The sequence below is a fragment of the Kwoniella mangroviensis genome (genome assembly GCF_000507465.2).
Source record: "Kwoniella mangroviensis CBS 8507 chromosome 1 map unlocalized Ctg02, whole genome shotgun sequence".
Taxonomy (NCBI): domain Eukaryota; kingdom Fungi; phylum Basidiomycota; class Tremellomycetes; order Tremellales; family Cryptococcaceae; genus Kwoniella; species Kwoniella mangrovensis.
In genome coordinates, this window is record NW_027062534.1 from 3680851 (window position 1) to 3697292 (window position 16442).

The window sequence follows — 16442 nt, forward strand, 5'->3', positions numbered from 1 at the left end:
AGGGGAGGCGATGGCGACCGATGGATGATGACCGAATTCGCACTGAGCTGTCGATGTGCTATCGGACCTTTGAGATACTTGGCTCTGTTGGGTCAGCGTCTGGATGATGATATACGGTGATAATGATACCCAAAGATATGGCGATACAATGATACAGTGACACAATGACACAAAGACAGAGAGAGAGAATGACAGTGCACAACCTGAAACGCGACTTTAGCTTTGATTTTCCAAAAACCACGTGGGAGATTATCGACCTGGTGGCACTGTGGCAATGGTGTACCTGAGCTTGAAGGAGTGGAACAAAGGACTATCTTGATGACGAGGAGGACGAAAAGGTACAATATGCACGTGGTGGGGACCATGGATATGGAAGTTACTCCTATCATGGACGGAAGCATCGGATCTGGAAGAGTCTGCATATACTCCGTATGTCACTGGATATGCTTGTTAGAGCACGGGTCGATCAAAGCAGCTTGTGTCACTGTTATGATCCGGTGAATCAGGTTCAGCCTGAGCATGCTGTGCTTCTAGCTTCTTCGAAATGCGTCCCTAGCCCAACTGATCCTGCAGCATGTGGTCGCATCGTCTGATAAGATGGTTTTTTTGATGACATTGGTATCGATTGTTGTGCCTGCCGTCGCTCTACCTGGAGCATCCAATGCAGTCCTCCACAGTGAGCTGACGTCGTTGTCAACGGAAGGGATGAATTCTCACATTAATATTGTCAACGTAGCCAACGACGAGCATGTCTTCCGTTTTGAGGCCTCGATGAGCTCCGATCTGCAACCCCTCCCTTTTACACGAGCTAATCAGCGGGATGTAGCAAGCCGTACATACTATACCATGGTTCTCTAGTAGAATCCTTTCACCACATGAATGTCGACTAATTGAGTCTATTCCACGTAATCACAATGATATGTTCATTCCAGGTACCTGAACCGACCTCAGAGAACTACTCGATTGCAATGGGACTAGCGTAGGCCTGAATGCTGCTTCCTCCCATCGAGGTATGACATATGAGCAGTAGATAGTTAGCATAACGTTACGCTGAGCCGATCAGAGTGGGGACAGTTGTTGGGAAGCGAAGTTGACAGACAAACGGTCAAAGATAGCCCGGTTCAACCCTATCTACATTTATTCAGTAGCTGGCTCACTCGCCGAAAGCTTCCGAAGTAATCAGATACCAACCACTCGCCCGAAAAGGGTACATCGCACATCATCCGTTCTTCATAATTCACGGTACATCATCTCTTCATCATCAAGACTGACGACTCGATCATCCATCACATCATCCCGTCCAATCCAATCCAAAAATAAATCAGGTAACGTTCTTCCGAGAAATATAAAGGGGGGAGGGGGGTGCGCACTCTATGTAATGCATCAAGCTTCCGTCATCGTCGGCTGCCTAGGCAGATGAAAATTTACCTCTACGTACTTTTTGACTCCATGTGATGATTCCATATTATATACGTACTGTATTCGAAAAACGGTAACTCTATACTGATGTAAGTTAAAAAATAGTGTCGTACTCTGGTAAGCTGTATAACGGAGAATGAGAGCTGCGATGGCGTGAGAACCCGTTCTCGTCATCCGGAGTACCCGGAGAGGGGTCATTTTGAGCTCGGAGGATTAATTACTACAGTCATAATTAGCTAGGTACAGCACGATCTAGTAGACGCTGTACATGGAATTCCGGGGATTGTGCAGGATCAGTTCAAAGGAATGAGATGGTATGCAAATACAGTACATCTGCATCTGCCTATACATTGCGTGTGGAATGTGTATTGCTACCATATGTCGGAGCAATGATACTGAACGGCAGTGAGACGCGTTTGATTTTCCCATACCCTAAAGTGACTGACTGACCTTGACTCTACTTCGTTTCGGGGGCCGTTTCCTGTTCGACATGTCAGTTCAGACAGCTGTAGGACTCATTTGATTTCGATCACATATGTTGATAAAAGCATCATCATGCTTACGAATGTCCATTTTATCACTCAATTGATGTTCTCCTGAGTAACACACAGAGCACAAGAAGAAGAGGGAAGATACCAAAATAAGGCACGATATCATCTTTCCATTGGTAAGTCATAATCCCTGATCTAACCAATCTCATGTCTGTGCGAGCTACGCTGTACTTGTACTTGTATAAGGATAAGATCTCGAGGACGTAAGTCGGGTGATTTTGTGTCTTTTGGTGAATGGGGTCTTTACGATTTATTAGTTACAACATGAGCAATTTCGCTATCGTATCTAATGTGACTTTGACTTATCAACGAACGGTCCCCTTGAAAGTGGATTGCCAACCTTGAACATGAGCGAAGAGGCGTCACTGCCAGCGTCAGTTCAAGAGATCTCCTCTATCGTCTAATGACGGGTTAGTGTCAATCTGTCAGGGATCACAGTAATGATCACATGGGAAGAAATAGAGACTGCACACCGTCGGTCTCACTATGAAAGGGTCGATTCCGACACCCCTGGGATCTTACGAAGCCATGATGCACCCGAAATCTCATTGCAAGTGCATGAAGGTAATTGTTTGTATATCTCTGAGAGTTTGTAGTATATGACGCACATCTCTATATATACTCGACTGTCTATAGAGTTTCTCTCCTATTCATTGCTCGTTGCCCTTACATTCATAAAAGGCACAAGAAAACCGGAAACCTGGAAAAGCCTTCAGACTACTCTGTGGTAACTTGATCAAGCGTGCGGTCAGAATTGTTCCAACCAAAGAAAAGAAAAACCCTCGTTAATTCACTAAACTCGGAGAGGAATAACATCCAAATCTGGACTCCCTTTCGAAAAAGATCACTTCATCTTTACCTCTCACTTCTCACTTCTCACTTCAATCCTTCTTGTTCTTTATCCCTCATAACACCTTTTCAAATTCGTCATTGGTGATCCGCACAGACATCAAGAACACCTGATCCCATACTCAAGTGCCAATTATATGTACCTGTATGGACGAACTGCATGTGGTAAAGTGGGACTGTGCAAGTTGATCTATACAAGACTAAGGCGATCTAGAGGTAATAAAAATAAAGTAAGAAAAGGGACGCGACATATACAGTAATACCAGTGAACCCGGCCGACCGGGTTATACGTACTACTTCTACTTGTTACTAGCGTTCCTATCTCTTGTCTCATTTCGTTTACTATCTTACCCTTTCCGACACTTCATCTTTTCAAATTCACCCTAGGTATCTTATATAATTTCTCAGTTCTGTATGATTGATTGATCATATTGTCATTTGTCATAACACTTCTCAGCTGAGCTGAAAGAGACAACATTCCAATTTTGTATATATCTCATGTCTCTCATCACCAGCTCGACGATTCGGGTTCAGTAATCATCAATCGAAAGTAGGGTCCTACTTCTCCTTCGGTCGGGCAGAAAAAGGGGGGGAACGGTAGTACTCGTAGAAGAAACGAAGAAAAAAAACGCGTTTTCATACGCGATAGCAAGAAAGTGCGAAAGGAAGGATAAGGAAAAACGAGGTCGAGGTGAGTATCATCTATCTGCTATGCTTCTAGCTCCATCACCCATCACCATCAAGGACAGACAAGAGACAGTTGGAAAGATCATCGGAATCAACCCGATTGATCTTGTCGTATGGTGAAACGTTGTCACTCTTTTTCAACCCTTTCCACACAAGTCACCCTCACCCTCTTCGGTACCTCGTGTGTGGTCGCAATTCAGATGGCATGATATGTGCATGTGTCCTGAATGCGATCGGATATCCGTGAACCGTTACCAAATGTAACGCTGACTCGTGTATCATATACCTCTTCGCCGAGATTTTTGAACTCTCTTCATCAATAGGTCATAGGTGAGTGAGAGAACTGTCCTGTTCTATCTGATCCTGTTCTATGAGCAGAAATACACCACGATGGTAGTTGACAATATAATTTATATACCACACAGTCATGGACTCGACTGGTCATTATCCGCCTACATCCTCCGCATCCTCATCTACTTCTTACCCTATTTATCACCACCCGAATCCATATCACAATGAAACGAACGCAACGATGTATATAACACATAACCAGTCGTATCACCACCACAATGCTCATTTCAATCAATCACAAAAATCACTGCTCCAACACATATCGCCCGATTTATCTCAGCAGCAGTCATTACCCTCTGTTCAGGTGACCCATCCGACTCCTACCAAAGCGATGAAGTTCCGCAGAAAGTCTTCAGATGCTCTTAGCGTATCTACAGCGAGCTCATTCGATCCCTCTCCTGTAGGTCAGATGCAGCTCTTGCCTTCAACCGGAACGGGTACGTTAGACGTAATGGTCGAGAACAATATGGCAAGCGTTCCCCGAAGTAGACCAAGATCACCAGAGCTGGAGTTGGAGGACGATGACAGTGAGGCCGAAAGAATACGGCTGGAAGAGAAACAAGCTAGAATTAGAGAAAAGGGCAGAGAAAGGCAGAGAAGAAAGAGGGAAAGAGATAAGAAGAAGGCGAAAGAGGTGAGTTCATGTGCTCTTTGAATTATTCATGAAGTGACTTCGCACTGAAGCCTTACTGTGTATCTAGGCGGAAGCAGCCAATGGCTCATCCTCACATTTGCCCGTTCCGTCAAGTAGCACTCAAACAAAAACTCCTTCTCAAGCACTGTCCATCTCCGTACCTTCTTCTGTGTCCTCCATCGCATCGTCTCTACCACACTCAGCATCGTATTTCTCCATCTCGCCTTCCCATCCATCTTTCGGTATGCCCACTGGGTCTACATCTGCCTCAGGCACTTCCACACCCGCAACGCTTTTCTCACCTGCCGGCTCTACACCTGGCTTGGGATATAGTCCCGACACTTCGATGAGCGCCAGTCTGTTCAGCTTGGGACTAGACGCTTCAATGACGAGTGCAATGCTCGAGATACCCTCCGATAAACCTAACAAACGGAATCCTCGAAGTAAAGCCAGAGCAGCATCGACCAGTGTCACTGCTTCGGTTAATTCACGAAAGGTTTCGCCCACACCGCTGCTCACCGGGCTGCCTCAGCCTATTAGAGAATCAAAACCACCTGTGATCAACTCCGCCAAGAGAAGGAAATCCGAACCTCAAACCGATGAGCTTGTCAATCTGGGAGGTTTAGGCGTAATGACGAGTCGAGAGGATCCTCCGGCCCATAGCATCTGGCACACTAAATCGAGTGATAATACCAGACCTCATCCACGTCGAACAGCCTCTGATGGGATGGTCATCAAATCGAGTCATGACAGGGAACGAGAATGGGGTGCCAGATCACCTACCCCACCACCAGTACCCAGTCTGCCAGATGAATATCGACAAAACAAGGTCTTACGCCCTTCTCTCAGTACTGATACCGTCTCGGATGCTGTTTCGGCTCCTTCGGCACAAGCAGAGATCTTCGCCGATAGAATGGTCTTCCTCCTGAATAAGGATGAAGGAGAGACCGGCTGGCTTAGCAACCACATAGGTCTGAACAACAGTGATATAGACGAGATGAAGAATGCCCTGAAGGGCGTATACGATAAATGGTTGCTGGAAAAGGGCATGAAAGAGATGAGTCTGGATCCCAGCGAAGGTATGAGTAGTCAGGTAAGTTCTCTTTATCTTATAATCACTCTGTACCTGTAACTTATGTACATGACCGAATAGCCATCCTCGGCAAGTATGACACCTTCAACTACATTCATGACTCAACCGTCTGTTCCCGCTTCTCCAATCATCAGCTCCACCAACTCGGCTTCGGGTTTCTTCACACCTGTCCCCTCACGTACGAGCTCTCGTCGAGGCGAGAAAAGACCTACAATCACCGTGCCGAACGCTGCCGGAACTTCATCAACGTCCCAGACTCCCTCGCATAGCCGTCAAAGATCACTCTCAAGTGCATCCATGATGGCGAGGGGACTGCACATCACGTCGCAAACTCCCGTACAAGTCCAACAGTGGTCGCATCCTGCTACACCGACTTTACCTCAAGAGGGCAATGCTAATCCTGGTACAGACCCTCGTTCAGACGATACTGCTTCACCCGTCAACTCATCTTTGCAAACCCCTTCTACCGGCCAAGGTTCTTTCCCGATCTCCGATCAAATGACAGTTTCTCACGGACACTGGCGATCAGCTACAGATCCGACTGGCCAAAGAGCCTACACGACTGCACAGCATGAACAGCATACTCCGTTCCAAGATCCAAGTATGCATCAAAACAGCCACATCTGGAATGTGCCCAGCACATGTCCTCCAGCTCACCAGATGAATTATGGTCAATTAGAAAGCCCGCTTGCTACCACGGCTATCAACAAGGCCAATCAGATGGGTATGCCACCTCCTCCGACGACCTCAGCGGGTACAGCTGCACAGCAACCTGGTAATATCGGTGGGAATGCGACTACTGTAGGGCTTAATGGCATTTCCTCGGTTGTACATGTCGAATCATCTCAGGGGTATCAAGGACATCAACGTCATTTCAGCACACCTGTCACTTCCCGGACTCAACCTATCTCGGATCGAAACATTATGGCTATTCCTTTCACCCCCGAGACTCCTGTACCAGTCCGAGGTCAGAACCATACGACGATAGACGGTAGTTTGATCACATCCATGCCGATGTGGTACAATTCCACTTTCATGTCGCACCCTGATTCTCAGGTTCTACAATCACCAATTGTCGAACGAGGCCACGGGCATGGGCATAGCCATGGACATGGACATGTGACGAATATCAGACCAGAGCATGGTCAGGACTTGGAAATGGAGATGAGCGAATTCGCTCTTGTCAGTACCAGTCAAGGTCAGGGCCAGGGTCAACATGGGTTCTGACTCTGTCGACCAATTGGATGATGGATGATCCCACCAATAACATCTTGTGTATATGAGGGATACCATCAATTTGTGAATACAGATGGCGAATCTCGATTGAATCAGAACGAGATCTGGTTTTGACGAGGAATTCGATTTTCACCGATACGAACAAATACACCTTGACGAATTTAACGACATTTTCATAACGAAACTTAACGAGCTTAAAACGACCTATCGAAATAATACAATACAAGTGGAAATCGAATCCCAAAAGAGGGAAGATAACAGGCGACTATAGAAAAGTAGATAAGTAGATCAGTAGAATTTGTGAGAAAATGAGAATCATTGGATGAGAAGATGGTGCGAAGGAGATGATATCTCGTATATCAACTTTGTAAATATAAACTGTTAGGTGTAAAAATCGAAATAAGCTCTTAACAAAACAACAAAATCAACCTGAACCTGAACCCCTCAAGGTAAAGTTATATGTACCATATATGCGAGTATATACAGATTTCCTATATATGTGCAGTTGTACAAATCTCGATATTGGAGGGGAAGATAACATACGGTATATATATATATATATGAATATATTATGCACATTCTTATGTATATTATCGCATCAATTCTGCGATTTGAGGTTTGCATCTCACCCATATCAAGTTTACACCTACGATTATGGATGCCGATGCTACGTTATAAATCTGTAGTGATACCACCTGATCCCAGGATCCCAGGATCCCATCTATCTTGTCTAATCTTACTAACATGTTATATCCTCTCATGCCGTATAACCCCTTGCTCTTGCTTACTCTCTTCTGCTTTTTCCCTTTCTATCCGCTTAGCCTTAGCCTTAGCAAGTTCAATCTGCTTTTTGATATAACCTTGTATTTTCTTCGCTCCTCTCATACCATACCTAACCAATAAGACTATAGCATAAACGAACGATTTGCTAACACCTACAAGGACAGGAAGGGGTTTCCAACTTTTCGGATGTATCGTCAGAGGTGGTAAGGACTTATCAAATTCCCTCCATCTACTTGGTGTGAGCCATCTCAAAGCTTCCACTAGACTATTCCGCTTAATTTCCTTATCTGATATCTGTCGATTGGCTTCTTCCTCTTCTGGCGATTTCGATATAAATCGATATCTGAAGTTCCCAGGTAAAGGTTGAGTTTGACTTTTAGATAATCTTTCTTCTATCCATCTTAGTATTCTTACATCTTTAGGTTGAGGTAGAGAAGTAGTATAAATTGATAATACCGATGGCAACACCGCTTCCTCCTTGCGTTTCGGTAAGTGTAATGATAATCTATGAGATAGGAGTGTATCCGTAAATAATCTATCTCCAATAACCAGAATCTTCAAATCGTCCACTCCAACTTCAACTCCCACTTCTTTCGACTGCTTTGAATATTCCCCTGCCGATTCAGATATAGGATTGGGAGTAGTACGTTCCACAACGACTCTATCTCCTTTACGAGCTGACGTAGGATCTTGACTATATCCCAATAAAGGTTTTTGAACCACTTCATCCTCCCATCTTTCCCATAACATTTTTTCATCCTCTTGTTCATCCTTCCATACTTTCTCACTACCTTGTATTATCCTCTTACGGTTCGTTATCGGTTGACCTAATTGACCTTTGAAATATGATATGATAGATCTAGAACAACCTGGTTTGTTCTGTGAGTGGATTAATATAGGAGCTCGGAGGGATAGAGAGACTGATTCGGCCTAAAAGAACAAAAACAAGAACAAGAACAAGATTTAGCATTGGCTTTAGCTTTTAGAAATGATGGTTATTTTCTCGTATGTATGTGAAGATACCTTTCAACAACAATATTGTGCATTGTAAAACACTGTTTTGTATGTTCGCATGAACCACTCACAGCTATTCCACCTGGATCTTTCCTCGTTCCAGCTGAGTTGGAGACGATCAACACCCGTCCAGGTTCGAATATCTCTAGCAGATCGTTCCAGGCGGTCTGTATCATATCAACACAATCAAGTCGTCAACCTGAGCTTGAAAAGAGAACACAAGTCACTCACCTGATAAGGCGGATAGATCTCATCTCTATTAGGTAAAGTCTATTCACGACAATTAAATTGAGTACACACAAGTCAGGTGCATGTGCATGTACATGTACAGTACGTGAGAATAGTTACAACACCCACTAGACAGTTATCTTTATCCACTACCACTGCATTGTATCCCTGTTTCTTCAAAGATCGAAAGTCGACTTGGGTTATACCTGAGGTATTATTTGCAATATTAATTGGTATCAGTCCTTATCCTATCTCAAACACAAAATCGAATTTTGCTCGTGAGTGCTGGGGGAGTAGTAGAGACCGGTAATGAATTGAAGTGAGGGATAGTCCGACTCACTGGGTACTCTTATGTGCGGTCTGAGTAGCTTGGGTCTGATCACACCAGTGAGGTAGATGAGGACGTTAGGTAGCTGAAAAGGGGCCATTGTCGTCTTGGTGTCTCTGTTTTTATACTACCATTGAACTCTGAGATCTCGTGTTTGGTTTGATCCGATTTTAAAATTTGGTTGAATGGCAAATGATCGCTTGATAATTTGAAGATGCCTTCTGCCTTCTGCCTGATGCAGGGTATCGTATCACGACGAGGGGTATAATCTATTCAAGATGTATGGAACGCAGTGTCAATGAAGAGGAATGTTGGACTTAATCTTGACATTTAACCTGGGTTGATGTTCGCAGGTTCGGACAATTGCACTTCCCGTCGGAAAGAGAGGAATTTATGCTTACGTAATTAGGTGGACCTCACCTCTGGTGTTTGGTCTGTTCAATGTTCTGCTTCAGTTGTTACGCGATTTACTCGTACTCTTTCCTATTTGCAAACACTACCAACTCTGAAGGTAAAGTAGAAAGAAGCACACTATTCAAGTATAGTCATCGGCAGTGGAGCGATTCCAATTTATCATAATCCAATCCGAAAAGGTCATTCGAGAAACGGTTCCAAAATGTCACATTGTCAGTATCCCTTTTTCCCATCCTTTCAAACCCCCAGACACTGATAACATTATGATAATCATTATGCAGTTCGAAGGAATTTCGGTAGATTCACAAGTTCCTCTGCGAGCGAGCATTATCAAAGGCAATTGACGGCTCCGTATGTCTGCACTCTGTTCTTTAAATCATCTCAGAAAGGAATGAAATAGCTGATATTGGTGATGTCCGGATGAGCAGAGTCAATAAATGGAAGAAACAATGGGTGACCCCTATTGGACTAGCACCTGAAAGTTCATACAAGGTAAGTAGTCCAGAACTATCATGACATCTAAAAATGCTGTATGTTGATGTAGACTGTCAATTTGACCCGATGTCACGTAGATATGTAAATGGGTCAAACAGAAAGAAAAGGTAAATACGACGTTATCATCCTCATGACTTGATCACATCTCAATCCGTAGCTTACTGACTATATGATTGGTATTGTAGGCCAAATTGACAGGAGCTATAGAAGTGGATGATAACACTCCTGTACCAGAAGAAGGCGAAGGTGATGAAGATGAAGATGGAGGTGAGGATCAGGATCAAGACATGGAAGAAGATGATCAAGATCAGAATGAAGATGATGGAGACGAAGGTGAAGGGGAAGGTGAGAACGAGGATGAAGAAGATGTTAAAGCAACTACTACTGCTGCTCAAACCCCTGCTCCCACAGTCACAGTAGATACCGCAGACAGCACGACACAAACTCAAACACAGCCCGAACCTATATCAACAACAGCGAAAGAAGGAGAAGAATTCTCCACCAAACCTACCGATGCAGCTGTCGATGCGCAGGAGGAGGAAGTGATACCACCACCTACGACCGGGGAGAAGGAGAAAGAATCCACACCTGCACCAGAAAAGAAGGAAGAAGAAGAGAATCACGAATCTACCATTCCAACGCATCAGACCATCCCTTCAAACGCCACTGAGATTCATCCCGTCGGGCCTTCCGCGACGGAAAGCGGTTTGGGTGAAAGTTCGACTGAGCCATTGATGGAGATGGAAACTCGTCCGGCTGAAGATATAACAGAAAAGATGGATATTGAAGAGGAGCCAAAGGAGAAGGAGAAGGTGGAGGAAGAGGATAAAGGATTGGTTCATGGTGAGATGGATGCTCCGACGAGAGCTTTGGAGGTGGAAAATACAGAAGTCCCCAAAGAGGTGGAAAAGGAGTAACATCTTAGATTTCATCAGACTTGGATTAAACAATGTACGAATAGAGTGGAATAGAATGTATTGTTTTGTATCGTATTTATCTGATTGTTCGAAAACGCAATCCTGTAAATCAGTACAACATTGTTGAACAATACTAATACCAACACTGGATGTCAAATTGTCATACCTTCGAAAGATCAGAATCATGTGCATGACTGATCATCACTAAGATCCGATTAATCAATTTGATTCTAAATTCCACTTCCAAGTCCTTCTGGCGCAGTCCTGTTTATGGATGTATTTGTGTGATCTCAGAGATGATAATGTACTTGGATTTTTCTGCTTCTGTTTCTGTTTCTGCATAAAATATAGAAAAGGAACGTATAAGAGAAAATTTCGAATATAACTTCTTTGCCCCTACTTCCTTGCATCAATCGTTCCTCCATTCCTTCATTCAGCCTTCATCTACGTCTACCTCCCCATTCCTTCTTCCCTCTTCCCCTCTTACATATTCAGCTACCTATTCATTCTCATCACGCAATTTGACATCACCTAAGTCTTATCCTCAATCGACTATCTGATTATCCTTCCTTCCCTCACATCCCTTATCTTATCTTCTACCAGCTTGAGCCTGAGCAGCAGCCGGACCTTGACCTTGCGCTTGACCTTGTCCAGCAATCAACGGTGCTCCACCCCAAGTAGCTATAACCCTCTTCAAGGTATTCCAGACATTCTGAACTACCGGCGGTTTACCGACGACAAAGTTATTTATGTAAGAGGTGACGTTGGTGATGGCAGATTTGGTGAATGGGGAAGCGTGATATCGTAATCGGACGAAATGGACCATGAACAATGGTGCGATAAATGATTGTCTGAATCTACATGATATATAGACGATCCTATATCAGCTTTGTGTTGTTATATGCGCTTCACTTCGTTTTCTCCTCATATCTATGATGTTGTTGTTGAAAATGAGAGAACTCACGTCAATACACCCAGGATGAGTCTGACGCAAATTAACAATTCGCAGTAAGCTACGAATCGCATAGCAACGTCATAGTTGCTTTTAACCCAAAGTTGAATTTTCCTAGAGATAGTTTCGAGGAAGACGGGTGGTGTTTGAGCTTGGGCTTGACCTTGAGTACCTTGAGGTGGTGGTCTGAAAATGGACGTTGGATAACAGTCAGTCTATGTGGGTTGCAAAATTCGAGAGAGTCGAGTGGTATGACGAAAAGCTAGGCAAGGGAATGACCAAACTTACGGTACAAGTTTGGGTATGATGTTAGTTCGGAGGAAAGTCAAGCAGTGGAATAGAGAAAAGGTCGCAAATGGAAGGATGGAGACTGTAACATTAATATCAAATAGTCAGCATCGGGGGAAGAGATTTGCATCAAGCTTAAGCTCTTATCTAGTATCGATGCATTTCGTCTGATACGACTCACCATTCACGGGCTTAGCGACCCACCAATACAGCGCCAAAATCGCATATTGTACATTCTCATCTACCAATGCTCTTCTCAACCAGGCTTGGTTCAATTGTGGTTTACCTAGCGATTTGTAAACTACGATAGAGTAAGACAAGAGGGCACCGGTGAATGCTAGTTTGTATGATTTGGTGGGTGAAGGTCGGAATAATACAGTTTGAAGTAGGACGTATGCTACGATGGAGAACATACAACATAGGTCAGCTACATCTACATACGGTACAAGACATAACATGCTGTAAAGATATGTCCTTGATTACTCACCCGCTGAGACGAGCATTACACCATGTCCAAAGGCCCAGAGGTAATGTGGATCGACGGCTGGCATGTTGATAGTCGGGTGATCTGTCTGTCCAGAGTGAGAATGTGGTAGTTACTTGTAGGTGAGGTTTGAACAATCAAATGACCTTGGATGGTCTGGACTGATGTGTTGATGTTTCTGTTGCTGCGTATGTGGATGGATGTTATCGAAAAGGAAAAGGTTGTGACATGTCAACATCACTCATTCAACTTGAGAGTACCACTGCCTACATTCCGCATCCGCATACGTCACTAACAATTAGCCACCACATGGACATGGCCTGGGTGAACGTGGCACATCCCTTAGCTGCTTCTATGGAATGGAATATACGGGAATATACGGTGTTAGGCATCAATGGCAATCAATAACTGAGTTAAATGCATCTCGCGAACATCAAGTCAGATTCATATGGTCATATCCCGATTATCAGTCAAAAGACTTCAGACCCTGGCATGATGGAGAACGTGTAGATATTGACTGTTACAGCTATCTCTTGCATTGGCCAATCTCTGCCGCAGGTTCCCAAATTCCGAACGTCCATTCCATCAAGGGTATCAAAACGAGTTCTTACGAGATCGATATGCCTCACCCCACCAAAAAAAAATAAAAAAATAATCCTTCGAAGGGTGCACATCATCTTCGTGATGACAACTCCATCCTACCATGGTACTCGTACCTCTGTCATGACTCTAAAAATCTCACACCAAACGAATTTATCGTCAATCGAAACAGACAAAAAGATCAACCTCCATCCTGACTTCTGACAGCGCATTGACCACCTCCGTTTCTCCTGAAGAAAGAGCTAATTGATCATCCTCGTTCCTAGAGGGCTCGTGCTCGTCTTCAAATCCATTTGATATTATTCTCGACCTTTTACTGATCTGCATATGATACCGTTGCTCCCACTAATTATGAAACCAAGCTAAACAATCGATTGATGGTATCTTTAAGTTAACGAGTTATCTTCCCCTTTATCAGTACGAGTATCGTCGTTGACGTCAGAACCATCAAAGACAATAAAAACACAATCATCCTTTGAGGGTGTTATAATCCTCGTGTATGATGTAACGTCATACCAACGAAATTTCAATGACAGAACGAGTGAATTGCATCAAAAAAGCATGTTTCAATGAGAACGACTCGAGGTTAGAGAGGCATATATATATGATCATTGCCTGGATCAACATTTGAAGAATTTTATTCTCACCCCATCAATCGGAACACCATCTTCAAGTCTGATTGTTTCATTTCATCGATACAACAACACAGAGAAGTGAAGAAGAGTAATCATGGCATTTGGAAGAAAACGAGGTACCACCACTACCACCACTACTACCACGGATACAGGTACAAGAACAAGGCGAAGATCACCTCTCATACTTGGACTTGCCGCTTTTGCTGTATTGGTGAGCGAGAATAACCATGACATCGTCAATCTCGATGTTCATGAGCTAATCGATGTGATTTGACTCCTTCAGATCGCCACGCTCTTCTTCTGGCTTTCAGCATTCTCTGTACCATTCATTGATTCGATTCATTATGTCCACACGAGGGAGAATGATGTAAAGGTAAGTATACAATCAATCTCTTACCGATAATTGAAAAGCGAGGAGATTAACGTTTTATTGTAATTGACGTGTTACTTGACAGTTCGGTAATTTCGGTTGGTGTGCTGGTGCGCCGTTGAATGGGTTGGTAGCTGGACAAGCATGTCATCAACATGTAGGGTGAGTGATCACTCTCATTCCCCACACAGATCCTCGTTTCACTTCACCACCATTTCCCTCTGCGGAATTCGGCTGATGATAAAGTTGATCTTTTTCGCAGATACAACTTCCGACCTTGGATTCCAGGTGGTAAATCCGCTACCGGAGCTCTCATCCTGGTAGCTCTCACCGCTGGATTCGGATCTCTTGCATTCTTATCATTACTTCATTCAATCATCAATATCGCTTCTGGAGCCGCCAGCTTTGGTTTGACTGTGAGTACGAATATCCTCACACATGCTACTATAAGACACCTTGACGTATTTATTTTTCACTGGCTGAGCTGATATGATCTTCGTGCTGGTAGCTCTTCACTACCCTCCTCGCTACCATCTCATTCTTCCTCGTCACCATCATCTTCGGTACTGCCCACCGTCGATTCAACAACGATAACCTCGATGCTCACTATGGGGCAGCATTCGTTCTAGTCATCCTGGGATGGTTGATCTACCTGTTCGTGGCTATCCCTTTGGTATTTTTGGGATGGTTCAAGCAGAGAAGACAACATACCACTACTGCTCATATCAGGGGAGATACCAACCATACTACCAACGTCACCATTCGAGCGTGATAGTGTGCATCGGCGTAAGATGTTTATAGATGGGTTAACGAAACATCACGAATATCACCATATCCTCATATACTATAATTAGATTATATTGAATTAAACTACATTAGCTTATGGAGGAGAGATCTTGGTACATCAGTAGAAACGGTTTTTGCCATATAGTCCATTGTTATATTCTGATAGTCAGTACGTGGTTCAATGCGAGTTGTTAGTAGACAGAGAAAGTGAGATGTATATCCTTATAATATTTACTGACTCACAGCAGACCTAAGACAAGACGATGGACGCGTTACATTGGATACATGTGCTTTGATTACTTCTTTCATCATTTCTCATAAACGATTCTGGTTCGACTTTGGGATTATTATCAAGTCTTCTTGAGTCCACTACTATGCGCCGAGAGAGGCTAAACCAACCTAGCCCTAACTTAATCATCCTTATCCTCGCCTTCCCTCTTGCTCCAATCTAACCAACTTCCAACATAGTTCCTGACGTTACCATAACCCTTCTCGCCGGCTAGCTCAGCAGCGTTGGCAGATCGTTTACCAGATCGACAGAAGAAGATTATATTTTGGTCGTAAGTCGGTTTGGAGAATGCGAATTCCTGTTTAAACGGAAGAATAATGGGTAAAGATTATGATCATTGAATACAGTAGGGAGATGGGTATGATGTATGGTATGAAATCATCAGCTCAGCTTTGTATTATAGTGGGTGTTGTCAACTCCGACTGACCTTTTGGAAATCACCTGGATTGAAACCTTTATCCAAAGCGTCTTTCAACCTTGATAGAGGTAAGTTTACCGCAGATGGGATTGAACCAAGGGCGACTTCGTCTGGTTCCCTTACGTCTACAATGAGGATGTCCTACAAGACAGAGGTCGGTCAGTCCTTAATCACAGGAGCACAACACACAAGGTAATGATGATATTCGATTGTCAGATGGTATCGCTCACATCGGTAGGTTGTTGAGTAATAGGTTTCAATTCCTCATACTTGACGATGGGATCTTTGGCCCAAGCGCTCCTCGAGGTCTTCCGAGCTTCATAAAGGAATGGTGAAACTACCATTCGACTGACTGGGGTGGAAGAGATGGGGCGGACGGAGGAGAGAAGAGGGCGAGGAGTAGCCCTGAGGGTCGATCGGATTGATAGAGAGATGGGAGTTGAGGCTTTGATGAATGACATGTTGAAGAATCGATTCAAAATCAAAATTTAGCTACGTAAATTGATTGATTCTTGTTTATTCAGCAGATGGTATGTTATATTCGGCCGTTGGAAGATACAGCTTAGACGAGGTCGCAATATGGGATAATCTGAGTATTCGGAAGAGCATCCAGTGACGTGC

At 43.9% G+C, this 16442-nt stretch overlaps 6 protein-coding genes across 6 annotated transcripts; 3 read left to right on the forward strand and 3 right to left on the reverse strand.

The window, feature by feature from the left end:
• Nucleotides 1–3933: 3933 nt before the first annotated feature.
• Nucleotides 3934–6811, forward strand: I203_106505 (uncharacterized protein; the record flags this gene model as incomplete). Its single annotated transcript, XM_019150253.2, has 3 exons — nt 3934–4491; nt 4559–5584; nt 5645–6811. The coding sequence occupies 3 exons, from the start codon at nt 3934–3936 to the stop codon at nt 6809–6811; spliced, it is 2751 nt and encodes a 916-aa protein (XP_019000581.2).
• Nucleotides 6812–7567: 756 nt separating this feature from the next.
• On the reverse strand, nt 7568–9273 carry I203_106506 (uncharacterized protein; the record flags this gene model as incomplete). The annotated part of the gene is made up of 5 exons (XM_019150252.1): nt 7568–8533; nt 8689–8784; nt 8849–8887; nt 8975–9051; nt 9186–9273. The coding sequence occupies 5 exons, from the start codon at nt 9271–9273 to the stop codon at nt 7568–7570; spliced, it is 1266 nt and encodes a 421-aa protein (XP_019000580.1).
• Nucleotides 9274–9789: 516 nt separating this feature from the next.
• Nucleotides 9790–10999, forward strand: I203_106507 (uncharacterized protein; the record flags this gene model as incomplete). The annotated part of the gene is made up of 5 exons (XM_019150251.1): nt 9790–9799; nt 9869–9938; nt 10016–10079; nt 10160–10189; nt 10268–10999. 5 exons carry the CDS (start codon nt 9790–9792, stop codon nt 10997–10999), a joined length of 906 nt encoding a protein of 301 aa, XP_019000579.1.
• A 589-nt stretch (nt 11000–11588) lies between these two features.
• On the reverse strand, nt 11589–12790 carry I203_106508 (uncharacterized protein; the record flags this gene model as incomplete). The annotated part of the gene is made up of 5 exons (XM_019150250.1): nt 11589–11856; nt 11964–12137; nt 12240–12321; nt 12421–12636; nt 12727–12790. The coding sequence occupies 5 exons, from the start codon at nt 12788–12790 to the stop codon at nt 11589–11591; spliced, it is 804 nt and encodes a 267-aa protein (XP_019000578.1).
• Nucleotides 12791–14052: 1262 nt separating this feature from the next.
• Nucleotides 14053–15100, forward strand: I203_106509 (uncharacterized protein; the record flags this gene model as incomplete). The annotated part of the gene is made up of 5 exons (XM_019150249.1): nt 14053–14169; nt 14242–14331; nt 14414–14490; nt 14591–14744; nt 14837–15100. The coding sequence occupies 5 exons, from the start codon at nt 14053–14055 to the stop codon at nt 15098–15100; spliced, it is 702 nt and encodes a 233-aa protein (XP_019000577.1).
• Nucleotides 15101–15524: 424 nt separating this feature from the next.
• I203_106510 (uncharacterized protein) lies at nt 15525–16282 on the reverse strand (the record flags this gene model as incomplete). Its single annotated transcript, XM_019150248.1, has 3 exons — nt 15525–15701; nt 15831–15962; nt 16052–16282. The coding sequence occupies 3 exons, from the start codon at nt 16280–16282 to the stop codon at nt 15525–15527; spliced, it is 540 nt and encodes a 179-aa protein (XP_019000576.1).
• Between the last annotated feature and the right edge of the window lie 160 nt (nt 16283–16442).